This window comes from Impatiens glandulifera, chromosome 1, assembly GCF_907164915.1.
Source record: "Impatiens glandulifera chromosome 1, dImpGla2.1, whole genome shotgun sequence".
Lineage (NCBI taxonomy): Eukaryota > Viridiplantae > Streptophyta > Magnoliopsida > Ericales > Balsaminaceae > Impatiens > Impatiens glandulifera.
The window spans coordinates 47,612,136-47,635,547 of NC_061862.1; the positions used below are offsets into that span (position 1 = coordinate 47,612,136).

The following is a 23,412-nucleotide window of genomic DNA, read 5'->3' on the forward strand; positions in this document are numbered from 1 at the left end:
TCAGACTTCACAAAGGAATGGGTTGAGGGTCGTCTCCAAAGGCTTGAAGAATCGACCGCAGAACGGATTGATAACCGCATTCAAGAGTTTGAAGACTCCGCGGTTCAGCCATTCAAGGATAGATCCCTAAGAATCGTTGACTCGGCACTCAAGTTCGCCGACAACACAGTGTACCTCTTGAATTCCAATCGGGACCGAATCTTAGAAGTCGACGAAGATCTATAGAAAGAGGTGGCTCTGCGCGGTAAATATGTTAAGCGAACCGCAATTCTGGAGGATTCGACCTCGGAGTTAAAGAAAGACTTCGATCGGCTTGAAAGAGAAACCGATCACCGATTGACAACGATGGCTGATGACCTGGTTGGCACAACACTCGATCGGGTCTCCGAACTCGAGAAGAAAAATGTGGATCTCGTGGCCGAACTGAAGGCGCTCTCCGAACAGGTTGCCGAATTGCTGAGGGTGAAGGTGAACGCGGACGCCGCGGCTGTAGCGGCGGATGCTCAAGTGGCTAAGAGGATCCAGGATGCGCTGGATGCCGAAACAGGCAAAGAGAAAGAGGCACCGCGTTCATCTCAACTTACCGAAGAAGAAGAGGAAGTCGCGCGGATTAAAAGGGGAGAGACCTTGTTCCCAGGACTTACAAAGAAAGCAGCCGCTCAAGCAGCGGAGGATGCTGAGCGGTTGGAAAGGGAAAAACGGAGGCTGGAAGGTTACGCAGCCGAAAACAAGAAGAAAAAGGCGGTCACCTCCACTTCGGCACCGAAAAAGCGAAAGAGGGAAGCCCCTAAGAAAATTCAAATAGCCGACCTGCTCGATGAGGTCACCGAAACGGTCATCACGAGTACATCGCAGCAGGCTGATCAAGTCGAAGAGGAAGTTGAAGAACAACTGCAGTCCCGGTCTACAAGACGACGACCTTCCGAACCGACCAGTCGACAACAACCGAAGAAGAAAAAGAAGAGCATATATGACTTCTCGGACTCGGAATAGGGGCTCTCTTTCCTTTACTTGTCTTAGCGTTTCTTTTACATATCATATTATTTTCGGTTATCTATCTTATATATAAAACTATTTTTGAATCCGACCATCTTTTGCGTCTCCACTTAGTTTTGATAATTTTAAATAAAATAATCAAAAAGGGAGAAATTGATAAGATAAAGATAAGACTTTTCCAAAATTTTTCTCAAAATTTTTCGAAAAATTCTCCTAAGCCATTTTCAAAAATCCGGTCAAACAAAACAACCGGCCTACGGTTGCAAACTTACATGATTTTGATAATTTTAAATAAAATAATCAAAAAGGGAGAAATTGTTAGATAAAATCAGACCGGTTCAAATAAACCTAACTTAAATAAACTTTCCATGCAGGAACAAGGAACCGGACCGGATAAACCAAAAGAACCGGCTAAGAAAACCAACCGGTCAAGCTAGTAAACCGACCAAGAATACCTGGAACCTGACCGCACAAAGAAAGGATCGGCCAAAGCTTAAAACCGGAAACATCAAACAGCCGATCAGCCACAAGGCAGAGGAATAATCGGAAGAAGTCCGGTTACATCACTCGTACCGGAAGCCATCCAGTTAAGTCAAATGACCGACCTGTACAAGAAGACAATTTGGGTATCTGTTGAGAATGATACCAAAGAAACAGACTGAACACTTCCATATCCATACAAGTCTGAGGAAAGTCTGCAGGCTGCAGAAGACAGTCCTACCGGATCTTTCCACTTCCGGATAAGTCAGAAAGGAGATCTTCCAAGTACAGACAACTGTCCAACAGACAGTGTCTACATTGAGTAAAAGACAAACCCAGCAGATTTGTCTTACAAACCGGAAGAACAGACCGCCAGGTCTGAGACAGAACACCAGGTCTGAGGTTGACCATCAGGTCTGAGGAAACGACCGTAGGTCTGAATCTCTAAAACACTGAATCACTGCACCTCTGTTCAGCCAATCAGATTCAAGGCAGTGAAATATGATCGTTGGCATATTTCACCTATAAAAAGGGGCAGTTGAAGAAGAGTAAATGCGGGACACAGTGGGACAAGTAAGATACAGTGAAACAAGTGAGAAATTCTAAGAGTATTTACTCCACAAGTGATAAGATTGTGCTATTCTAGAAAGCCTAAGTGCTAAAGCTAAAGTGTGTGTTTTACAATTTCGGTGTAAATTGTAAGAGTATTATCGAGCAGGAAATAAGTCTCGGTCGGATTGTACTTGTATTCCTTAGTGAATATCCTTCTCGCGGTTTCGAGAGGAAGGGGTGACGTAGGAGTTTTATCTCCGAACATCCATAAAATCTGTCTTGTTATTTACTTTCTGCCAGCTCCATTGTCTAACCGATTAACTCAACTACACCGCTCTAAACCGACTCTATACTATCCATACCGAATTTCCAGACTACCGAAACCGACTCATCAAATCTCAAATCTCCATCATCTAAAACCGATTCTGCCTATCACATAAGCGTGCCGCTTCAACCTGAAAGCAAACCTCTTCCGCGCTTGAACTTAGTTCAAGGGTTTGTGACAGGTTGTGTAGTATTGAAACTCCGGTGTTAATCTCTAACCGGATTAACCACCACCTTACGAGTAAGAATCGCTAACCGGTCCAACCCCCGGTCCTCCAGCGGCTACCTAGATCCTAACAGTCCTACAACAATAACAACTCCATTTTCCACAAGAGAAAAAAGTGAAATGGACAACCCTCGAAAAGTGAGAGTTTGTGGACGATGTGGACAAGAAGGACATACAAGACGGAGTTCGCGATGTACTAAACATGATTAATATTTATTATGTATTTTATTTTATTGTGATGTTTATGTAATGTATTTTATTTGTGTATTTTATTTTATTTTAATTTATAATATTTATTTGAATTATTTAATGTAGTGTATTTAATTTTAATTATATATATTATATTTATAAATTTAAGTAAAAATAAAATATTTGTGTTATTTTATTTTAATATATATATATATATATAATACTTAATTTTAAAATGTTTTGATTGTCGTTCGAGAGTAGTTGTTAATTCGGATATATATATGAGAGTAAATGGATACTTGAGTTGAATTGTGGGTTGATCCGCCCATAAACTTAATATGGTTATAAAACTAAAATAAAAAAATATTATATGTATATTTTGAATTTACAACCTAACAAAAACAAGTACACCACTTTAACCAAATAGGCTAATAAAATTTTATATTTTTAATTTAACACCAAATTTGATAAACATGGAACATTTTAATAATATAAGTTCAATTTTTTAACTAACTAATATATATATATATATAATGCTTAATTTTTAAAGTGTTCGGATTGTCAGGTCGAGAGTTGTGGTTAATTTGAATATATATGTGAGAGTAAATGAATACTTTGGTCGGATTGTGGGTTGACCCGTCCATAAATTTAAAAGAGTTAAAAATAAAATTAAAATTGCTATCACATTTTTACTGTAATTTTTTTTATGATTTTTTTATATTATTCTCGTGTAAATACACAAGTTACATGCTAGTTTATATTATATATTTAATTAATTTATTGAGATGAGAGAGTTAATTAATAATTTAGAAAAAGATGAGATTAATTAATAGTTAGAGAGAAAGGGGGTTTGTTAATGGATAAAGAGAAAGAAGAGTTAATTAATGGGTGAAGAGAGAGGAGGTTAATGAACTGGATAGTTTGAGAAAAAATTATTTGAAACATGGAGAGAAAATAGTGAACCATTTACTGTTTACCCATCTTTCAAACAATTTTTCCTAAACTACCCACATTTTCATTCACATTCTCAAACTACCCATATTTCTCTCTCTAAATCATTAATCAACATTTTAATTACACATTAAATTCACTAATTAATTTATTTTATAAATACAAATATATATAATTAAAATTAATAATATATATTAAATAAAATATATTACATAAATATTAAAATAACACGTATATTTTATTTTTACTTAATTTTATAATTATAATATATATAATTAAAAAAAAACATTATAAATTAAATAATACAAATAAATATTATAGACTAAAACAAAAATCATCATCTAACCCTTTAATATTATATATTAAAATAAAATATATTATATTATATAAATATTAAAATAACACATATACTACATTAAATATTAAAACAATACATATATTTCATTTCTACTTAATTTTATAAATATAATATATATAATTAAAACTAAACATACTAAATTAAATATCAAAATAAATATTATAAACTAAAATTAAATAAATAACATAAACCTTAAATAAAATAACATAAACTAAATCTTAAAATATTTATAAAAGTATTAATTTTAAAAAAACTTAAAATAAAATAAATTACAATAAACGTGTTATTTTAATATTTATGTAATATATATATATTATTTTAATATTTATATAATATATATTTTATTTTATTTTAATAAATAATATAATATTAAAACTTTATGTAATTTAATTTATTTTAGTGTATAATATTTTATTTTAGTTTATAATATTTATTTGAATTATATTTATAATGTTTAATTTTAATTTTATATATATTAAAAAATATATTTATTTTTTTGTATTTATAAAATAAAGTAATTAGTGAATTTAATGTGAAAGATGTATAATTAAAAGGTTGATTAATGATTTAGAAAGAGAAATGTGGGTAATTTGGGAATATGAATGAAAAGGTGGATAATTTGGAAAAAATTATTTGAAAGGTGGGTAAAACAGGAAATGATTCGGAAATAGTTGTCATTATTAAGTCATAGAACTCTGTCTCTTCCATGAGATGCCTAATGATAGGCCTGACGCGACCCTTACTATGTATGAAGTGGCTTCTATGGTAAAATTGTTATTTTATTTTTATTATTTTAATCATTACAACATGTGTGCGGGAGGGCACCTCGCTATAGAGACCCTAAATTGAACCTTTTCCCATCCAGAACAATGAAAATGAACAGCAGCGGGATTGGGCTTTAGGCAGACCCATCATCCAATTATACAAATTATGACCATTAATTTATTTATTTAGGTCTATTAATAAATGCCACAAATTTTAATCCTAGAGTTGGGCACAAAGAATGTTTTGTTGGGCCTTTGGTTTTTTAAATGTATTTTGAGCCTTTCATTACCATTATATATCTTGTAAGTCTTGGGCCTATTGAATGCATGCTAGCTCGCTCTCCTCTTTTCATTTTGGGGCTTTTATATCCTTGAACAAAAGAACACTATTTAAACAATCAATGTAAAAATATTTAAAGCCTAAACATAAACAGGTCAAAATAACCTTTTAGGTCCGGTTTGAATTGAAGTTTTTTTAAAAAAATTTAGAGAACAAAAATAATAATAATAATAATGATAATTTTAAGAAAATAATAATTATTTTTTATAAAAAGACTTAAAATGTATTGATATGTATGAAATAAAATAAAAAAAATTAAGATAAAAGGTATTTTAGTATTTTAATTAATGAAATGAGTGATGTGATTGTTAAGGAGTGATTGACCTAAAAATTAATTTTAGGTTTTGTTCTCTTTGGGTTATTTGAAAAACTCAAACAAAATCAATTTTTCAATCAATCACTTCTCAACAATTACATCACTTATTTCATTAACCAAAATACTAAAATACCCTCTATTTTAAATTATTATTTTTTTTATTTATATATATTAATACTCTTTAAGTCATTTTATCAAAAATAATCATCATATTCTCAAAATCATCACAAATCATTATTATTTTCTCTCTCTAAATTTTTTTAAAAAAAAAACCATCCGAACAAGCCCTTAATTGTATTTTTTAAAACTAAAAGGTAAGTAAGTTGCATGTGCTCCAACATATCCCTACTCTCTCAATGGATAATAATAATAATAATAATAATAATAATAATAATAATAATAATAATAATAAAAAAAAAAAAAAAAAAAAAAATCCCTTACTCTCTCAATGAGAGAGGATAAAAGTATAATAATAGTTATTATTATTATTATTTAAATGACTGTTTTGCCTATCCTTTCCTTAGAAGGAACAGTAAATCTAATACGAAAACAAGACAAAAAGCAAAATCCTATCGACCTCACCCAAAGAATGAATAGGAGCTTACTCTCTTTTAAAATCATGAAAATATATTATTATATATTGAAATTCAAAGTGGAGTATTATACTAGTTTTCCTTAAAGTATCAAAATTATTAAAAAAAAAAAATGATATGATGAGCTATAAAAACATCTTCGCTGCCACTTGAGATACTTATCTCGATTCTAGAAGATCCACAATGCTTCTCATTGACTCACAATTTCATGCACCTTCTAGAGTATACTTAATTACCAATGACCGAGCAATTCAATTCTTATTTTCAAAGTTATAAAATAATCTACTAAATACTAGTTGAGATCGGTACGTACGTATTCACTACTTGTCAATCTAAATGCTACATAACTAACTGCATAATAAGTCTAGCCTTGATTTTCTTGGAAATACTTATAACCTAAGTACATTAGTCACATTCACAAATAATTTTAATGGACAATTAGTCATTTTTTACCTTTAATTTTTGCTTTTATTATCATATTAATTAATTAGTACATTTATTTTTATTCTAATAAACAACTTTAAATTTAAGACCAGTTCTGTGAGTTCAATTAATGTAATACGAGGCTATATATGACTAACTTGTTTTAAGCTTCTGTTTCTTAATTTCAGTTTTTTTTTTTAACTGAACAATTAAATTTTAATTTTTAAATAATTTACTAAATTCAGTAAAAATAAAATAAAACAATAATTTACTTATATTTTTAATAAATAATATCATTAATTCTTTTTTTAACAACAATAAGATAATATTTTTTTTATTATTAAAAACTCAACAGCTAAAATATATAGCCTTCTAAACTAACATAATAAATATTTAGCAATTATTAAAACAAATTCTATTAAATAAATTTATTTTTATTTTTATATTTAGATACATATAATATATAGGAATAATTGATGGGTTTCAAACCATTTTAAAAATACATTGTGTAAATATATTATTTTTGAAGACAATTCAATATTACAAAAATTGTATATCTTGATGATGTATTTAACTTCCATCTAAACCCACCAGCTGCAGAAAACCTTAATTATAAATAAACAATTCATTAGAAAAACTGCATGTCCATTTCTGCATGTCATGCTATGATCGATCAAGAGATTATAGATTTTTGTCGTGTAATCAAAATTGTTAAAAATACTTGACATGCAATTTTTTCAACATTGTGGAAAACCCACTTTCCTAACTTACCACGTTTGTATTATTATATATTGCCTTATTTTTATAAGAAGATGTCTTAATTGTCAACATTCTGATTTTTCGGAGTTGTTACAAAATTCGCAATTGTTTTGACATTTTTGTTCTTATTGTTTATCTTATCTTCTAATACTAATTAATTCATTTTTTTTTTTTGGGAAAACAGCTTAGTGCCATTTCATTAAAAAAACCCAAAAGAGGGAAAAAAAAAAATACAAAAGTTTAAGATCAGATCTAGACAATTTCTAGATTTGACAATGAAACAATAATTGAATTACAGACAATAACAATAATCAATTAGCGCCTACATCGTTTTTACTTTTATTCTACTTGTGACCTTCTCAAACGAAATATCCCATATATGGCAGAGCTTTCTATTCTCTTCATTCCTTTCGATTCCTCTCCAGGATTGAATGAGTGCATTTCCATCTGATGTTATATCTCTCCAAATATCTTCAGCGGTTCTACTTCTTCCACTGTGAGTTCTTGAATTTCTTTCTTTCCAGATATTGTAGATTACTGCTCCAAAGTAGCATTTCAACATACTTACATAGAAGGATCTTCCTTTTGCTTTATTCTTCATCCACTCTTGGATTTCTTCCCATATTCTTGGAAAGTTGATGATGTTCATGTTTGCAGCATACATCCTCCAGATTTGTATTACAAAAGAGCATTCCCCAAATAAATGGTTTATGCTTTCCTCAACTCCCGAACATAGGACACAGTTGATATCAGGAATGTTTATATATTTTCGAATTCTGTCTTTTGTTGTCAACCTTTTCCTGTATACCAGTCAGAGAATAAATTGGTGACGAGGAATAATCTTTGGAGACCATACCACATTATGCCAATCTACCTCCTGTCCTCTTGTTCTAACAATTTCCCATGCCTTTCCTGTAATAAACTTCTCATTGCTTTCTGTTTTCCAGCTTATTTCATCATTATTTTCATTGAGTTGCTTCTGCCTCATTAGGTTTAGGATTCTATCACCTTCTGGAATACGCCTCAAAAGTGAATCACATCTACCTTCATATACGTCTCTAAATGAGTACTTGATGTATTCTCTTCTAACTCTGTTTCCTTGCATTTCTTCTTTGAATATAATGGGAATATTATCCAGCCAAGGATCATGCCAGAACAGTACCCCTCTTCCATTTCCAATTGTGGTTTTCACCATTTGAAAGGCATCTTTTCTTGTTTTTAGGATTTTCTTCAATGACCATGCCATTCTTTCGTTGATTCTTAGTGTCCAGATACTCTGCTCTTCTTTCATAAATCTTGTATGCACCCATTTGACCCATAGGGAGTCCGCTTTTTGCTCCAACTCCCATAAGCTCTTGATGGTGAGGGCTTTGTTCCATTCAACACAACTTTTTATTCCTAGTCCTCCTTCTTCTATGGGAGTGCAAACATCCTCCCATTTGATTTTTTTTCCTCCTCTGCCTTGTGTTCCCCATATGTAGTCTCTCATGATTCTATCGAGTTCAGCCATTACTTTCTTTGGGATGACTATCTGTTGTGCCCAATAGCCAATAATTCCAAAAATGACTCTTTTAACGAGCTCGATTCTACCTGCATAAGACAGTTTTTTCGTAGCCCAACCCAAAACAGAATTTCTAACCTTTTCTACCAGTTGTCTAAAGTGATTGTATCGAAGTTGTTTTGATGACAGGGGTACTCCAAGGTATTTCACTGGTAGTTCACCTTCCTTGATTCCCATAATATTGAAAATGTTTTCTTTCCTTTCTTCATTAACCCCTCCATAGAAAGCCTGACTTTTGTCCTCATTGATGTATAGACCTGTAATACTCGAAAAGATTGTTAGAGCTTCTTTGATTATACTAACAGATTCAACATCCGCATAAGCCACAAAAAATAGATCATCTGCAAAACATATATGGGTTATTGCTTCTTCTTTGCAGTACGGGTGAAATTTGAAATGATGACTTCTCAAAAGCATTTTTAAAATGCAGTCAAGAATTTCCATTATTAAGACGAATAAGTAAGGAGATATAGGGTCTCCTTGCCTTACTCCCCTTTCACCCTTGAAAAAGCCTCCATGAATACCATTCACGCTCACAACAAAGTGAGGAGTGGAAACACATTGCATAATCCAATCAATGAAAATAATTGGAAAACCTGCAGCAAGGAGGAATTCGTGGATTGATCCCCATCTGATCGAGTCAAAAGCTTTTTTAATGTCAATTTTGAAAGCCACACGTGGCGATATGTTTTTCTTTCCATATCCATTCAATAAGCTTTGCATGAGTAGGATGTTATGGGAAATAGAGCGTTTGGGAATAAATGCTGATTGCCCTAATCCTACAAGTTTATCAATAACTGTTTTCAAACGTTGCGAAATAATTTTTGAAATAATTTTATAAATAACATTGCAACATGAAATAGGACGAAAGTCCTGAATTTTTTCCGGAATTGAATTCTTAGGAATCAAATTCAACACTGTGACGTTCCATTGCTTCAACATTTTCCTGTTTTGGAAGAATTCCAAAACCCCTTCGCTTACATCTTTACCCACTATTTCCCAGTTTTCTTTGAAAAAGTTCGCGTTGAAACCATCTGGCCCTGGGCTTTTATCCCCTTTCATCGAAAACACAACTTTTCTAACTTCTTCCATACTAACTATTGTAATCAATTTGTTACCACTTTCTTCACTGATTTTCCTTTGCACAATCTGTTGAAGCAATCTTCGGTTGTCCTCTATTGTTGTGCTAGTTTCTGTTCCAATCAGCTCTTTGTAGAAACTTATTGCTTCCTCATGAACTGCTTTTTGTCCCTGTAAAACATCTCCATTTGAGTTTGTGAGCCTTAGGACCTGATTTCTGAAATTCCTTGATGAACATTTTTTATAGAAGAAAGAAGTATTCTTGTCTCCTAATGAAAGCCAATTTTCTCTAGATTTTTGCTTAGCAAAACTTTCCTCTTTAGAACAGAGGTCTCTGAATCGCGTAAGAGCCTCTTTTTCCTCTTCCCTATTATAAGGTAGATTTGGGGCTCTTAATGCCTTGCTTTGTATTTCCTCTAGTTTCATTCTGGCTTCCTCTACTCTTTTAGAAATCCCACTATATTTTTTCCGGTCTAGTTTATTCAGCTTTCCTTTAAGTAATCTTAGTTTCTCACAAACTCTAAACATCTTTGTTCCTAATTAATTCATTACCACTTATGAGAATGCATTGTAGGTAAAAACTGGGACAATGGATTAAGTATGTAGCCCGCAAACATACTTAATCATTTAACCAGGCGCAGAACTTGCCGCCCGACGGGCTCGAACCCAGGAACTTAGGGTTGGTATCCACCTCTTTTTGCCGCTAGGCTAGAATAGGGGATGTAGGTAAAAACTACAGGCAATCATTTGTGTAATAGTAGTGAGTATCAATTCATACAATGCATTCTCATATATATTAATTCATACAAACCATGGAATACATCAAATACAATTTTTTAGATTGACTTCAAAATTGTGATTAAAATATTATTTTCTTTTTGTTTGCTAGAATTATAATTTAAAAAAAAAAAAAATCCCTACTTACTACTATTTCATCTGATCATTTTATAAGTTGTTTCAAGATAGGATATGATCAATTGAAAATAATCAGAGTGCATCTTCTCTTATTAAAGTTTGAACAAGGATTATACTATTTAAATCTAATTAAAAAATTTTGAAAATTGTGGTAAAGACAGTAAACATTATAACTAAAAGCATATCAAAAAAACTGAGTTATGACCTATATATATAAATACATAAGTTTCATCTTTTTCTTCTAAATTTAATATATAAGGTCATGGTTATTGATTTTGCTTTGTAATTGATGAATGTGAAAGGGGAAGGGTATAAACAATTATTCGAGCCATTAATTTCCAACCCCCAATTTTCTACGCCATGCAAGAAGGCCACGTGAAGATTAGTCTTTAGTTAGTTAGTCCAAGAATATCTCAGTCAACCCTTTGTTGTCTTTCTCTCTTTTAAATCTTGTTGCCATTTAAAGCAATCTTTTTTGGTTTCTTTTGACATTTAAGTTCTTTTCTCTTCTTTTGATAATAATACCTTTTTTTTTAAAAAAAAAATAATCTTTTTTTCAAAAACACAAAAAGATAAGTGTATGGTCACATGACATGTTATAATAAGGCTCCAAGAGAAAGGGAATATTAAAGGAAATACAATGAAGTCATGAACTTATAAATGTAAATAACAATATTATAAAGTAGATTGGTTTTAATGTCAAAATGTCAGATATTCCTTTTTTTTCTTTGTGTATAGCTGGAATGTGTGACAATGGAATAATCAACATGAAATGAGAAAAACTACTTGTCAAATTGGCATTCATATCAGCCTTATGAGGTGACCAAGAAGACCTAATAATTGAACTATATGTGCACTTTCAATGTTAAGCAATCTTGCCAACCATTTTCCTTAGTTTGTCATTTGATTTAAAATTGAAATATAAAATAAATTTCTTTCTCTGGTGAAATGTCTTTTACGATGACATCTTCATCTATGACCTCATGAAAATGAAAAAGGTTTTACTCTTTTCATCACATGTTTGGTGCGCCTATGTTATAAGGACGAAGACTTTGTGCTTCATTTACGACTTCACTATCCCTACATTAATTTGGAGTATTCAAATGGATATACTATGGGCCATTTTTAATCTAAATAATTAATTGGTTTGGAGATAGAACATCTTTCAAAATCAATTATCAAAATTAATTAGAATTTTGAATAATTCATCTTCTTAGCTTGCTAATATAATGTTACTATTTGGTTATTGTTTCTTGAACAAAAAAGTTGTGATTCAATACCTACTTGGTACATTTTACCCTTTTAAAACAAAAACAATCTTACCTTGAACTTACGTTTTTTTTTCTCAAGCTCAAGAGATGAAAACAAATTAGGGTTGAGTGGAACCATATAATGCTCAAGAACAACTGTAATTTTGCATAAATATATACAATTTAACTTAATAACTTGATAAATCCCATTTTATTATTGTAATGTAAGATTAAATTATTAAAAAAAGATGTTTCATATGATTGTCAAACTAATTAAAACAAAACAGAATATGATGATCCAATTAGTTTCATAAAGTAAGTGAACTTTAAGATAATTAGGTTGAATCAATTAATTAGTAACATCATCTTGTAATTACAATTTTATTGGCCGGTTGAATTAATTAGGCTAGAAATCACTATATAAAGATGTCTAGCTACTTTATTTGATTCCTTAATTAAATCATCATTAGCTAATTAACTTTACTAAACAGAAGGAAAAATACTTTGAAAAACGTCATGTTTTAAATTCATTCATATTTTAAAGATGAAATAATAATTGATAATAAAACAGAGGGAAAAGAAGAAAAAGTATATATAACATTATCCTAGTCAAAATCGGCAGCACAAGGAGACAATACTTTCATGATTCAATTATCTTTCCAATAGAGTTAAGATTATCACACCTTTTTTTAAAGGTGAAGAAGGAAATTAAGTTATGGTGTTATATTAGAACATTTAGGTCAAAAGGTAGAATCTCATTTATTTTTTCTTGCAACTGATTGAAAAAATCTTTGATACTCTTCTTTCCCTAAAGTATCTTTGAATTTTTTTTTTTTTTTTGTTAATTCAATTTTCCCACCGCAATAAAATGTGAAATATGAATCACGATGTAATTGTAAAAAGTGACTTTAATATCATGATATATATCTTCGGGCGAGATTGCACAAGAAAATGAAAGAATCTTTGTTGTCTTCCCATTGTCTTTGTAAGGCAAGAAAAGAAAATATTCAACAAAAGGAAAAAAATATTTTTTTGTTGTATAATTTTGATTTAAGGAAATAAGATTAATAAAAAGAAAATATAATTTTTTGTTTTGGTAATATAATTTAAAAAGTATTGTGATAATATTTTGGAAATTTTTTGTCAAGATATTAGTATTGACCTAATTAGAGTTTATTTAAAAGTGTAGTCGGACACTTTGGACACTTTAGAAACCTGAAGTCTTTGTCTTGAGAGCAACGTTTTCAGTTATAGTTTTGTATCTGTTAAAGTTTTAGAGGACCGAGTATTATATAAATTAATTGTGTCATAACTCTAGTCTTAATTATGTAATCTTTGTTCTGATCTCCTAATATTACTATATTTTTTTTTTAGACGTAGTTAAGTTTATTATGGTGAATCACGTTAAATTTATATTTTTTTTTATTTCTTACATCATCTCACGTATTTCCGTTACAACAAACAATATTAAATAAAGATGATTGTTTAATCATTTAACTAAAATAGTTCTTAAAAAATATATTTTTTTCATAAAATATTTGTTATTTATTAAAATAACCCTACATCAAATAATCTTAGAACCTTAATTAGATTTCTATATATAACTAACCATAAAATTTATAGATCCCAAAATGATTGGGTAATGTCGTGCATGATCCAATTAATTAATCTTCAATGATTTATCACATGTATATGAAAGATCTAATTGCCACATGCAGTTCAAACTTCAAACTGACAATCTAAAGGAATTTAATATTAATTATTGCAACGTGGGAATAATAATGTGAAGGCTATTATATATATTTTTGAACAAAATGTCTTACACAGTAGAATCAACATGAAAATTGGGCATTAATAACATAGAGGATCAACCATTGGATGATAAAAAAAATTACATATTTTATAAACCTTAATTATATCAAATGTAGGATTTTGTACAGCCTAATCTATTGTTGCCTTCGTAAACTATCAGGTGTTGATGAACATGTCGAGGAGGAGCAAGCCGAACATAGCGATAGAATTTATATAACAAATGATTAATTAGAATAAGAATTAATGTTTAGCAAATGAAATGTTTTTCAGGAGAGAACTTTTAATCTTGTCAGTTTACAATAATAAAGGTTACAAAATTGTTTTGGAGGTTACAAACAGTTAAACAATGTATATATTTTTAATTAAATTATACATTCACCTCTTTGTAACACAAAAATAATGGGAATAGTTCCATGTGAATTTGATTGAAAGAAAGAGGGAAAAGAAACTGATTCTTTTTTATGACCTTACATCATTTTATAATAATTAAAGTATAAATAAGAATTTAAAATTATTTAGAAAATGTGAAGTTAATTAATATATTAGATTTTTTTTCTATTATAGTGCCATTAATTAACGGGATAAGATCATCTGTTTTCAAATGTCCACTTTTTTCTCTCACAGGAAGTGGAGCTAGCAAAACAGTCATTTTATAGAAAATAAATATTTATATACACTTTTATCCCCTCCGGATAAAGAAAAGGGGAATTTGAGAGCTGACAATCCTAGGTGGAATTAAATCGTAGGCTATATTTCTAACCAAAATATATATCTCTGCTAAAAAAAGACTAGTTAAACTTAGACTTAAATTTGCAATTCATGAAAATTAAATAACCATCTTTACTTAATGTATGGTAAGTCTCTCATTATCATATTCTAGATTTTATTTTGCAATTTGAATTTGTCCAAATCGAAAAAATGAAATACATCAAATTCAAATTACAATATCTCACTTATCCATCTTCCTTCTTATTATTGTTCTATGCCTGAATTTTGAACTACAACTATTTTGATGACATGCATTAAAGGATGACAATTATTATTAGTTCAATTGTTTCTAATTCAAATTGCCCATTTAGTAGTATAATTTTCCCGAATTAACTGATAATGGATTAGAAATTAAATTGATGGTATTTGTGTCTATGCTCCAGTCTCCAAACATTATTATATTAATTTATCTTTCATATTTTTTTATATTATGACTTTTTAATATATCACACTATATATATTATATCCAAAGATAATAAAATATATATTTTTTTAAATATACTATAAATGGTGCCATAAAATTCCTTAAAAGCTATATAGATAAATCTCAATATAGAACAGGAGAAATGCAGGTATTCACTCCATTATTATCCCTTTTAACGCTGTCAAAATCGAGTGTTTACGTAGAATCGTTATCCAGTTGTAAAATCGTAAAATCTAGAGTTCACCTAAAATTGTAAGAGTTTAATTTGAAAAATAATAATTATATATTATTATTACTTATATATATAATTAAGTACTTTATACTTAGCCAATTTTAAAAAATTATATATTTTAATATAAAATTAATTAAAAAATAATAATAAGTAAATAACATTATAAAAAATTATATTTACAAAATTAATTATAATAATTAATTTATTTAAATAAATAAATAATAACTTTATTTTTTAAATTTTAAATATAAATTTGTTTTTTTAAGTAAAATCGTATAGAATTGTAAAATCGAAATTATTTATAAATTCGTAAAATCGTAAAATCTTATTATCGTAAATTTAAAATCGTAAGAGTTTACATATTTAAAAGTTTACTTAAAATCAGAATCATTAGTCTAATGTGAAATCGTAAAATCGTAAGATTTTAAGAGTCAACTCGAGATTTTGTCAGCCTTGATCCCTTCCTATTCCTATTGTCTTTCTCAAAAAAAAAAAAAACAAAAAAAAAAACAAAAAAATTTTATTATCTTTATAATTAATAATGGTCAAAGGAGGATTTGCTCATACCGAAAAGATTTCAATGCCACCTTATACACGTTATAGAAATAAAACTAAATTGTGATGATGGAAGGCCATGAACAAAATTAATTAAAGAAAAATTATACAAGTCCAAAAAAAATCAACTTCAACCATTAATTACTTTCAATTTTCTTTCTCTCTTGAGTCCCTTTCTCTTGTCTCATGCTCATCTCACCATGTATTTATTAATTAATTAATTCAATTAATTAATTATGACGATCTTTCCCTTCTAGATTCAACTTGATGACTCTATTATTAATTCTTTATTATTCGTTTTCTTCTACCCCACTTGTCTAATATTCAAATATATATATACATATAACTCTGATAGCTTAAACTAGAAGTATTTAGAATTTTGATTTAGGTTCACACAATAACCACTTGTTGCATATAGGAGTTTATTTTTTAATTTTCAGTTTCTTTTTACATTATCTAAAAATTTATCAAAATAATAATTTTTTAATCTAGTTTAATTGTATTTTTATATCAAATAAAACATCACATTAATTTTTTCCTTTTAAATTATGTTAATTACATTTAAAAATGATTGTCAATATTATAATAATTAGTTACTTATTATAATAAACCACTATCAAGTGAAACTAACAAATGAGTTTGTTAGGGAAATGGTAGAGAGAAAAAAAAATTTAATAGGAATATGAAAAAAAAATAATATGACATTTTTCTATTGGATTGAAAATGTAACATGAGAGAGAATTTTACTCGAAAATATATTAATTAATTTATGAAGTAGGAAATTTTGTTTTACATAAAGAGACTTACAATATTGAATTTTTTAATAAAAATAATAATCATAATATTTAATTTAATAAATATTGAATTTTTTATTATTATATATTAAAGGAGTTGTAATATGAGCGAAGTATGTATAAGAAATAAAAAAAAGTTAGCTTGTATAATGTTATATATTTTAATTATGTTTATTCAATTAAAAATTTTAATTTTTAGTTATTATTTATTTATTCTAAATTTATTTAGTAAATATGTTAAATAATTATTATTTGTTACTATTTCTTTGTTTAGTAATATTTTTATTAAATTGTTATTATGTTAATGTTAATTTTGGTATTTAATTTTGTTTGATAATTGTGTAAAATTAATTTATAAGTATGTCAAGATAAATTATTGAAAGTATAAAATGGAATATAAAAAAACAATAAAACTCGATTTCTCACCACTTAATGACAAGTACATGGATATTAAGTTTAATTTTATTTTTATTTTTTTTTTAATTTGGATATTTGTTAAAAACTCATTTGTATCATATTGGTTCTTATTGAGAATGAAATCTAAATATTTGATCTATGTTTTTTATTTTTTATTTTGCTACTTAACTTATTATGATAAACTAAAAAAAATCATTTTATTGGGAATAATATATAGAGAACTTAGAATGATTTATTTCCATGTCATACTCATGATGATAATTTGCTTTTTTTTTTCCTTTTTTTTTTCAATGATAATTGGTATTAGTAAGAATATATGGTCAAAATATTTGTATTTGATTGTTTTTTTTTTTTTTTTTAAAAGTTTTCTTTATATTAAAAATGAAAAAAATCGTTTAAGTACAACGAAAAAGTATGCCATGAAAATAACAAATAAAAAATAAACAATACTTAAAATGTTATCGAATTCGTAAATTCTCGAAAAGAACGATTAACTTTACTCTACTAGTTTTCCTAAACGAAACTCAGAAAGCATCATAATAATAGTATTATGAATGATACACATTGAACAACTACGATCATTAAAAGTTTGTCGATTTCTTTCCAACCAGATAGTCTACCAAAAAATAATTTAGATGGTAACCTAAATATGTAGGTCTGCCATATTAGCAACATCAATCCAAACTTCTCAGCAACTATTTAAAAACTCGGGCATCATCCAATGAATCCTAGTAATACTCCACAAAAGTTTTTAAATACTAGTCACCCTCAATAATGCAAAAGTAAGTGAGTTGTCAATTTAACATTTTCTTGACACATATGATCGACTAGCCACAATACAACTTTTTTTCATACACATCATCCGTTAGAATTCTATCATGAATAACGCTTCATCCAGAGAATGAGATTTTGGATAGAGTTTTTGACTCCCAAAGTTTTTTCCAATAAAAATTATATTGAATCATCTTAGCGAACAATTTGTAGCAATGCCCCACATGGAAGCTATTATATCTTGTCAACGCATAATATTTGACACTTGTTTACGTCCTATCAATGTATTTAAATTGAATTGTTATTTAAAAAATTTGATAGATTGTAAATATAAAAATATAAATTGTAATGACAGAGATGTTGTGTGATATTGCCCCCACCAAGGTAGTTTAGTGATAAAAATCATTTTTAAGAGGCCAAGAGGTTACAGGTTCGATTTCATCTAAAATCATTTTGAATGAAAGCGGTGAACTATGGATGTGGTGTGTCATGCTAGTTCCCTTTAATTAAAAAAAAAGAAAAAAAATGTTGTGATATGTTATGACCAATATAGGCCTCATTTGATTTAGCATTTAAACGTTGCGTTTGGGTGTTTGCGTAATAAGTTGCTACAGTAATTTTGCGTAATAAGTTCACGCAAAAATTTATAATCAAACACATTTTTGCGTTTAAACTCGATTTTTTCTTTACCTCTCTCTTCACGTTTAAATTTATATTTTTTTTTCTCTCTCATCACTTTTAAACATTTTTTTATTCATTCTTTCTAATCTATTTAATTAATTTCTAATTATTTTATTAATTCACTTTCATCTATTTAATATTTTTCAATCATTTTATTCATTCTCTCATCTATTTCATCTATTTATTTAATTTTTTTTCTAATTATTTTATTCCTTCTCTTATCTATTCTATATATTTTTAATATTTTAATATATTTATATAAAATTATTATAATAATAAAACATACATTTAAATACATTTTTATTTATTATTATAATAGGTTTTTTTAATTTACTATTATAGTTTTGAAATCAAACTAACTTTAATTAATTATTTAAAAAACTACCTATTACAGTTGAGATGATTAAAAGTGACATAAATGAATAATGATAAGAAAAGTGTGAAAGGACAGAAAATGAATTCACAATTAAAAAAATTTAATGAAGAGTATGGAAATGTGAAAATATATATAATAATAATAAATTACTTTTTTTTATTAAATGAATCATCTAAATATTTTTTTTTAAAAATTGGAAATAAAAATGGAGAGAAAGGATGATTTTCAAATGAATGAAATAGGAGACAATGAATTTTAAAATATTATTAAATAATTTTATATATATCTATATATTTTTTTTATATCATAATTATATTAAATATTTAAAATTATATATTTATAAAATTAATATATTCATATTATTTATTTTAAAATTTAAGTCATTTATTAATATTTAAAATTATATATTAAAATTTTATAAAAATTAATATAATATATTTTCTAATTTAAATCATTGATTAATATTTAAAATTAAATTTATAAATATATATAACATAATATATATATATATATATTAATTGTTAAATAATATTATAAATAGGGAAAATTACATGGGCGGCTCTTAAATTACTTTAATCGTTTATTTTTAACTCTCAAATTATTTTTTAAAACAAATCACCTTTCAACTTTAAAAAGGTCACTAATAGCCTTCCGTCTCATTTTTAGTTAAATATAAAGGTTTAAGCTTAAAATATTATTTTTTATATATTATTTTAATTATTATTTTTATATTTATATATATAATTATTAAATTACTTATATATATAATACTATATATATTTATGATAATTTTTATATTTATATAATTATTAAATTTTTATATATATAGATAATATATATATATATATATAAATATATATATATATATATAACAAAATTTAAAAATAATTTATATATAATATTTAATTAATTATATATATATATATAATATTTTAAAAAATAGTTTAAAGGTTAAAAGTAATGTTGACCTTTTAATTACTCAATTACTTAGATAAAAATAAATTATATATATATATATATATATATATATATATATATATATATATATATATATATATATAAAAGAAATTTAATAATTATATAAATATAAAAATTAATAATATATATATAATATTATAGAAATATGCGATTTAATAATTATATATATAAATATAAAAAATAATAATTAAAGATAATATATAACAATAATATTTTTTAAGTTTAAACCATTATGTTTAACTTGGTTAAAAGAAAGTTCATTGGTGACCTTTCTAAAAGTTAAATGAGCAATTTATTTTAAAATTTAATTTAAAAGCTAAAAATAAGAGTAATTAGAGGGTCACTCAAGTAATTTGCCCTTATAAATATAATAAATACTAAATTGGACGTATAAATTGAATCAAATATATTCAATCTTAACGATTAATTAAGTTGAGATAATATCAATGAATAAGTTGAATAAGGGTTAGTTTGATTCATCTTATTCTCCTTATTCTTAATTTATTGATGTCAACTTATTCAACTTATTTGTATGAATTTCAGTTTATTTAATGGTTTAACTTTGGGTATGTTGATTCAATTTATACACCTAACTTATTTATTTTTTATATTTAATAATTAATATTATATATATAATGTTATATATATATATATATATATATATTAATTTAATTTTAAATATTAATAAATGATTTAAATAAAAAATAGTATATTTGAAAATAAATTATATTAATATATTAATTTTTATAAAATTTTGTTAATATATAATTTTAAATATTAATAAATGACCTAAATTAAAAAATAATATATTTGAAAATAAATTATATGAATAAATTAATTTTTATAAATATATAATTTTAAATATATTTAATATAAATATGATATAAAAAATATATTCAAAAAATAAAAGTTGATTATAATTAATAGAGAAAATTAATTTATATCTTTACGCACTCACTCCGCTTCTCTTTACCTAATTTTCATTTGTCATTCTTCTTATCTTCCTTAGATCATATTCTATTTAATTATTTTATATATTAAGATACATCTATTTTGATTTATTAATTTATTATTTTTAAATATTTTCAATTCTCAAAAATTTTACCAAAAAATAAAAAAACAATTATTGATATTGTTATTAGTCTATAGTGAAAATCATGAACCAAATTTACACTTAAGGTTGTTATATATGCATCACATCACATGTCCAATTCGGAGCTCTCCCTAATATTTGATTTTAAAAAAAAAACCATCCGGAGAGTTCTATTTGACTATTTCTTTTACATGTGGTTAGGGGAAATTATTGGTTCTAGTTTTTATTGGATTAAACAGACTTGCAATTAAAAATAAAAATACCAATTATTAATTTAACTCAGTATATATAGAGATAGATAATATGTATAAGGTTATTCCTAACAAACTCTTCATGTTATACATTTATTTTGTTTGAATTTATTCTCTAAACATCTAAATTTATTTAAAATGTTATAATAATATTAATTTGTATTTAAATAGGTACAAATTCCTCATATACATGGCAAAACTTTCATCTTCATATTCAAATAACTTTTTAAGTTAATGAAGTTCCGTTCTAAATTTAGACAACGATGTTACAGACTAATACGACGATTATGTTGTTGTAATTCGTTTTCTCAATATTTAAATACTTATTTATGTTGTACCACCACAATCATCTCTAAACAATTGAAAAATAATATAAGTATCATATCCGACAATCATATAGTCATAGTATTAGTAAAAGATTAGTTGGTTGTCTATTTCTAATGCTTTTCTTTCTACATTTTACCTTAATTTCCAATTCAATCAGTAACATATTTTTCATTCTCATATCTATTAGTCATTATGAGTTTAACTAAAATTGAAATTTTAATTTCAATTCCACAAAAATTGACATTGAATTACAATTCAATATTTATGTTTTAAAAAATTATCTAATTGTAATTCAATTTCAATTTTTATGTATGAAAAAAATACAAAAAAAAAATTATACTATCTATATTATTAAAATATTTGTTTGACCTAACTTATTAGATAACTCAAGTATTAAGAGTTTTTGTTTAGATATCAATTTTCATTAAGAAAAAAATATCAGTTCTACAAGCTAACTTCCTAAACTAAATAAAAAAAAAGTGGTTCGACATTTACCTTCATAAATTAAAAATAATAATATTAGTTCGCAAGGTTAACTTACTCAATTTTTAAAAAAAAATCGATATAAATGATAAAATAATTATATATTTATGTTTTAAAAATATAGAAAAAAGGTGGTTATTGAGCTAAAAATAGTAGAATTATAAAAACAAAACTAGTTTGAATTTAATTAAAATTTCTAATTACAATTTTAATTATTAATTTTAAATACTATCAAATCATCTCATTCCAATTAGATACTAGAAAAGTTCTTTTCAATATAAATATAAACAAAACAAATTTAATAAAATAATAATAATAATATGTACTAAATGTTTAAAATTCTTAATAAATCACTAATAATATATTAAATAAAAAAAATAAAATACTCTCATTCCACATTTTATCCACGTAGGTAAAACAACTTATCTTCTCACATTTTTTTTTTAAATAAACCTTATTATCTTGTGACCTTACATTATCACTTTAGTCAATCAAATATTTGATTTATATTTTTTAACATTTAAATCGTGATCTCACACTTTGGTCAATCAAATATTTGATTCATATTTTTTAACCACTTTCAATTGATACCGACCTATTATACCTCAGCAAACTACATGTCAATCACACTCGATTAAATGGTTGTATTTGTTAGGTTGTAAGTTCGAAACATTTATGTAGTATTTTTTATTTTATTTTTAACAGTTTGAAGTTTATAGCTAAGTCAACTTATAATCTCACCCAAATATCTATTTCCTCTCATATATATATATTCAAATTAACAACACGTTCAATAATTGATAATTTTGAAAATTAAGCATCATTATATTATATTATATTATATTATATTATATTATATTATATTATATTATATTATATTTATATTTATATTTATATTTATATTTGAATTTAAGATGAAGGTAGGTATTTAAAAAAAGTTAAAGAAAAAGGGTATAATTTAAATAGATATTTTTTTTATTTGGGTAAAGTAATAGGAATGATAAGACTGTATTAACCACATAACCTAGTCGCCCGCTAGTCCTACTCTCACGGATAGAAAATGATCTGCCGTCAAATTCGTTGACCTATCTCTCTCTCTCTTAATTAAAAAGAAACCCTTTTCTTTTTCCTTATTTTTCTTTTTCTTTTTCAGTCGTCACGTGGAGCCCGCCGCACCGCACGGGGAGGGAGGTCGACGAGTTTCTCTTTCCCGATTCGTGAACCGGGTTTTTCCTCAAGTGGGCCCCCGGATGACGCACCACCTTACGCATAAAATGAAGCCGTAACTCCTTTTAATATCCCGGTTCGTTTTCTCACACCGGAAGATGACCAACAAAACGAGTTATCCGATCCGAATCAATCGGGTTCAACTG

At 26.7% G+C, this 23,412-nt stretch overlaps 1 protein-coding gene across 1 annotated transcript; it reads left to right on the plus strand.

Moving 5' to 3' along the window:
• Positions 1-345: 345 nt before the first annotated feature.
• Positions 346-23,312, plus strand: LOC124926988 (calponin homology domain-containing protein DDB_G0272472-like). The gene is made up of 3 exons (XM_047467325.1): positions 346-468; positions 526-879; positions 23,193-23,312. The coding sequence occupies exons 1-3, from the start codon at positions 346-348 to the stop codon at positions 23,310-23,312; spliced, it is 597 nt and encodes a 198-aa protein (XP_047323281.1).
• Positions 23,313-23,412: the final 100 nt, after the last annotated feature.

Bases quoted from the DNA above. Each gene is read 5' to 3' on its own strand.
- LOC124926988 (XM_047467325.1), top strand. From the start codon at position 346: ATGGCTGATGACCTGGTTGGCACAACACTCGATCGGGTCTCCGAACTC. The intron at 469-525 runs GTGAACGCGGAC...AAGAGGATCCAG, and splicing joins CCGAATTGCTGAGGGTGAAG to GATGCGCTGGATGCCGAAAC. The intron at 880-23,192 runs GTTGAAGAACAA...TTTCTTTTTCAG, and splicing joins CTGATCAAGTCGAAGAGGAA to TCGTCACGTGGAGCCCGCCG.